At 37.9% G+C, this 4466-nt stretch overlaps 1 protein-coding gene across 1 annotated transcript in view; it reads left to right on the top strand.

Annotated features, from left to right (window-relative positions):
- Positions 1 to 1168, top strand: part of LOC104159059 (E3 ubiquitin-protein ligase HERC2-like) — a gene marked incomplete at its 5' end in the record, with an annotated part of 15797 nt that extends 14629 nt beyond the window's left edge. The window contains one exon of the mRNA XM_009696867.1: positions 159 to 1168. Within this exon, the coding sequence (XP_009695169.1) occupies positions 159 to 431 (273 nt within the window). The remainder of the gene's footprint in view (positions 1 to 158) is intronic.
- Positions 1169 to 4466: the final 3298 nt, after the last annotated feature.

The following is a 4466-nucleotide window of genomic DNA, read 5'->3' as shown; positions in this document are numbered from 1 at the left end:
GGGAAAATGGATTTGGTCTTTCATTGTTCTTTTAAGAAACTTCAGCATCAGAATCACACATCTAAACTGCTGTCTAAAAAAATTCTCAATTATTATTTTGATACTTATTTGTGGTTTGAGCAGTTAATCAAAAATACTATGCTTTTTGTTTTCAACAGGTATTGGATAAATATAATCCTCCAGACCACTTCCTTCCTGAGTCATACACTTGCTTCTTTCTGCTGAAGCTGCCCAGGTATTCCTGTAAGCAAGTACTAGAGGAAAAACTGAAGTATGCCATTCACTTCTGCAAGTCTATAGACACTGATGATTATGCCCGGATAGCGCTGACAGGAGAGCCAGCGGCTGATGACAGTAGTGATGATTCTGATAATGAAGATGCAGATTCTTTTGCTTCAGATTCTACGCAGGACTACTTAACAGGACATTAAAAAAATAACATAAGGGATAGTTGTCAAAAGCACTGAGGCAAAATGCCAAAATGACAATGAAGCCAAGGACAGTTTAGGTCTCAGAATATACAGAATATAGTCAAAGGGATGGTAATCTTCTGAACATGAGGAAAGTGTGTTTGCTACTCACAGTAGGAATTAAGGGTTACAGCTTAAACCATCAGCTTAGAATAAATGGCACAGTATACGGGCATTTAACATTTATTGTAAGAGCTGAAAGTGGCCCCCCATAATGCTGCACTACATTTAGAACCTTTGTGTTTACTGAAGTGTTGTAAATGTTTATATAAATATGGTAGTGCAGCATCCAAAAGGCAGTGAAACCTTTAAATTGTGGGTGCAATAGGTTTTTTCATATTAAGTGTTGTGTTCTGTGCATCTTCTTGATTGTATATTGGAAATACTGTGCAACAACTGAATAGTATTATAAATATTTCAATTAACTTTACTAGAAGTTTGTTAAAAATTTTTTGAACATTGGATTAACATTATTCCTTGAAATTCTTCTATAGATAATAAAAATGGCCAATAGTTTCACCTCCACCCCTGGTTTGTATATTTTAGCTTATGCATTATTTATCTCAAATTTGATACCTTTCTGTGAACAGCATCATAATTCTTATCATAGAAAGTGTACTGTATATAATTTGTGCCATGTAAATGCAAAAGTTATAATTTTCCTCCAAATAAAAGTTCTGCCACAGGAAAAAAAAATATGTGTTTTTTGATGGTAATGCAGCTGTTACATGGGACGAACATTGCAACGGCTCTACTAAGAAATGTTTCTGCAATTTACAGCTGTTGACCAAATGTTGCTGGTGCTGCTCCACCAATAGTAGGTGCGTTGCCATAGACAGAACACTTTGGAGCAAGTCTACACAACATGTTAATGGTAGTGATTTGCTACGCTTTGTTTATTCAGTTGGTCCTAATGCTGCTGTTGCCAGTAATGGTAAATTTGGACACCTGGGAAAAAAATTGCTTTTGAGGAAGTGTAAGTACCTGAATGTGATAGAAGAGTATGATAACACTTGTATAACGTATTGTCTCTGAGAAAATTAAATCATTTTACAAGGCTTGATCACAAAATATTGTGCATCCAGCATAGCCTGTTTGAATAGCTCATTGAAGTGATGTTCGGGCAGGTGTTATGTGTTTATTACTCAGTGTATGCACTAGTTTTTCAAAGTAGGAAAATAAGATTTAGTTGTGCCAAAGCACTAATATTTTACTTTAAAATCCAGTAGAAGGTGATGTCACACCATTTCTTCACTAATTGTTAGGATAGGTATTTACAGTTCAGAGTGGATTAATTTGTTTTAGTGTGTGCATTTGACTTCTATTTCAACTTCTGCAAGTTTAAATATTAACTATGTTCACGAAATAAGTTTTCCTGAGACATACTTGATATTTCAAAGTCATGGTGAAACTACCTATTAGTTGTTAAGATGTCAGAGTTTTGAAATTTGTTACCTTTAGAGGCCTTGTATTTAGTGCTGAAGATCTCTTGCAATAAATGCTGCTGTCCTGATCCTTTGTCTCACTGGAGATTCTGGAAGACAGGCCTGTGCCCTGTCCTCCAGATTTTCTCTGTCTGCTGATGAAAAACACTGAGTCTTTTTTGAGTCTTTAAAAAAGAAAAAACGCAACCCCCCAAAACCTTAAGTGACATCTTTTATCTTTGCTGCGGAATTGAATTTCTCCTGAGGGTAACAAGTGGAGAATCTAGTACAGAAGTCCTCCTGTGGTCGTCTGCTGTCCTTCCCCATGGTAACACTGGAGCCCTGTAGGCATCCAGCTTGAAAGAGATTCTGTAGTCAGCTTTTCAGGAGGTGTGATGGGTGAGTCATGCCCAAATGCCACAAGTCCAAAGGACTGAGACTGAGTTGAATTGCCGTTCTTGAATTGCAAACCCCATTTCAGGAGCATATGAACTACTGCAACATGGAGAAGTTTTATAACTTGCTTAGGAAAGAAAAAGAATGTGAGTTTCTCTTCCAAGCAAAGCAAAAAGGAAGGATCCTTTATGTAAGGAAGCAGTTTACCTTGTTGATTAGTGAACTGCATAAAAAGTTTTTTAAGCCGCCTTGTTTGCTTTTTCACCCTAACAGAGGAGTCTCGGATGCCCTTTTACAACATGAAATGTTTGTCACGTATAGCCTGACTTACAGCATTTCTGAGTAGTCAGTTGTCATTCTTGAAAAACCATTGGTTTGAGTGGTCAAAAACGGGATTTCCTCTTATTTGGCTTTTAGATGCAAATACCTAGTCCGAGAAGGAAAAGGAGTCAACCTTGCAAATGAGGAATGGATCCTTTCCCTTCTTCATATGTTACTTCCCTGTAAAACCAAAGATGAGGTTTGATTTATTATAAAGCTTTACCATTATGAAATTGTAGAAGACAGAGAAAAATCCCTTCCCATCTTCAAAATTACTCTTTGTTGCCTGGGTAAATTCCTGATACCTCTAAAACCACCTGATGGCTGCTAAACAACCTGTGAATAAGGAGAGGTCATTGAGTCCCTGTGAATAAGGAGAGAAGGTCATTGAGTCCCATCAGGGAGTTTAGGCGACATGTACCATTTATAATCATGGTATTTGTTCCTTAACATCATGTTAGTCAAAGAAGTCTTCAGGCCAGCATATACAGGTACTTGTGTCCCCTACATGCATCTTTATCAGTGGACTGTGTGCAAAACTAAACTATGCAGCCCTCTTCCTAGAAAAAACAGGAGTGGCTTCCAAAGATCTCATTGATAAAATATTTTCATTTTTTAGTTTAAAGAAAATATACAGATCTGTAGTTTCCTGTAAGTGTTGCCTTTCAAGGTTAATCTGATGAATATTATAGTTAAAAATTATGGTGTTAATTAAAACATACCACCATGCTTCTTTTACTCAACTGGGGTTCAATGATGGGAGATTAGTGGGAAAGTTGTTATATCATGGAGTCATGTCCTTACCTTAAGTGAAAACTGCAGCAACGCAACACAACTGTGAATGTGACACAAACTGTTCGTGAACTGATGCTCCTAGTACTTGGAAAAGATTCTGCTGATGTGCTGTTCGTCTCAAATGTGAATGTTGATGGTATATCTGCAAGGCACCATTCTTCAGCTTTGCATTTAGTCATCTGATGGCCGGCAAGTAAGACCGTGCAAAGATCTCAGAAACACAGAGTAGAATTGTCTCCGTTGTTTCCTGACAGTGATCATCCTTGATCAGCTCAGTCCAGCGAGTTTGGGTGTGGTGCACTGGCATCATGACCTGAAAAAGGTTTCAGCAGAAGCATTTTGAGAAGTTTGGAGGATGTGGAGTCAAGCAAATGATATAATGCAAAATCCTCTAGGATTCTTTTTTGTAAATGGGTCAGTGTTAAGTGAAAAGAAACTTAGTTCTCATTGGGCACTTGCATATACTCACTACTGATGATTAGCCTTAATAGGGACAGGGTACAGCGCTTCTAGAAAATAAAGTCCAAGATAAGAGTACACCTTCTCGTTTCACTGTGACAACTTTCTCAGTGTGTGGGGGCAAAAAGCGACAATGTGTTTTGGTCTCCGTGGTCAGCTGAGCTTTGTTGTGCTGTTTAGCAGCAGCTCGTAAGAAATTGCAAGAAAGTGTAAAATCGAAATGCATGGAATTTGGATGCTTGCAGCCGTAGGAGGCTCTCCCTTCTCGCTCCTTACGAAAAGTTTGACCTGCGGCCCAGACATGACAGTTAATGGTTCTTCCCAAACCATCATGCCATTTTAAAGGTAAGAATGACCAAGTAGATGAAGCTGTGATTTGTTTTCCTAGAAGACGGACTTTTGGATTAATCCTTCTGTGTAATGTACTTCACCACTGTTTTGAAGAAACGATGCTCTTTAGCTTCAGAAACTGATCAGTTTGAGCAAGTTCTTGCCATAATTTCCAAGTGATAATTTTATTAATGTTTGTTCTGATATGCTTGACATTTGCAGTATGAACATGTGATTTGTCAACCACAGATTATGAAACTATTCTAATGCT

Source organism: Cariama cristata, unplaced genomic scaffold, assembly GCF_000690535.1.
Source record: "Cariama cristata isolate BGI_N322 unplaced genomic scaffold, ASM69053v1 scaffold7503, whole genome shotgun sequence".
Classification (NCBI taxonomy): Eukaryota; Metazoa; Chordata; class Aves; order Cariamiformes; family Cariamidae; genus Cariama; species Cariama cristata.
Note: the sequence above shows the minus strand (reverse complement) of the source record. Positions and strands in the feature narration are given on the sequence as shown.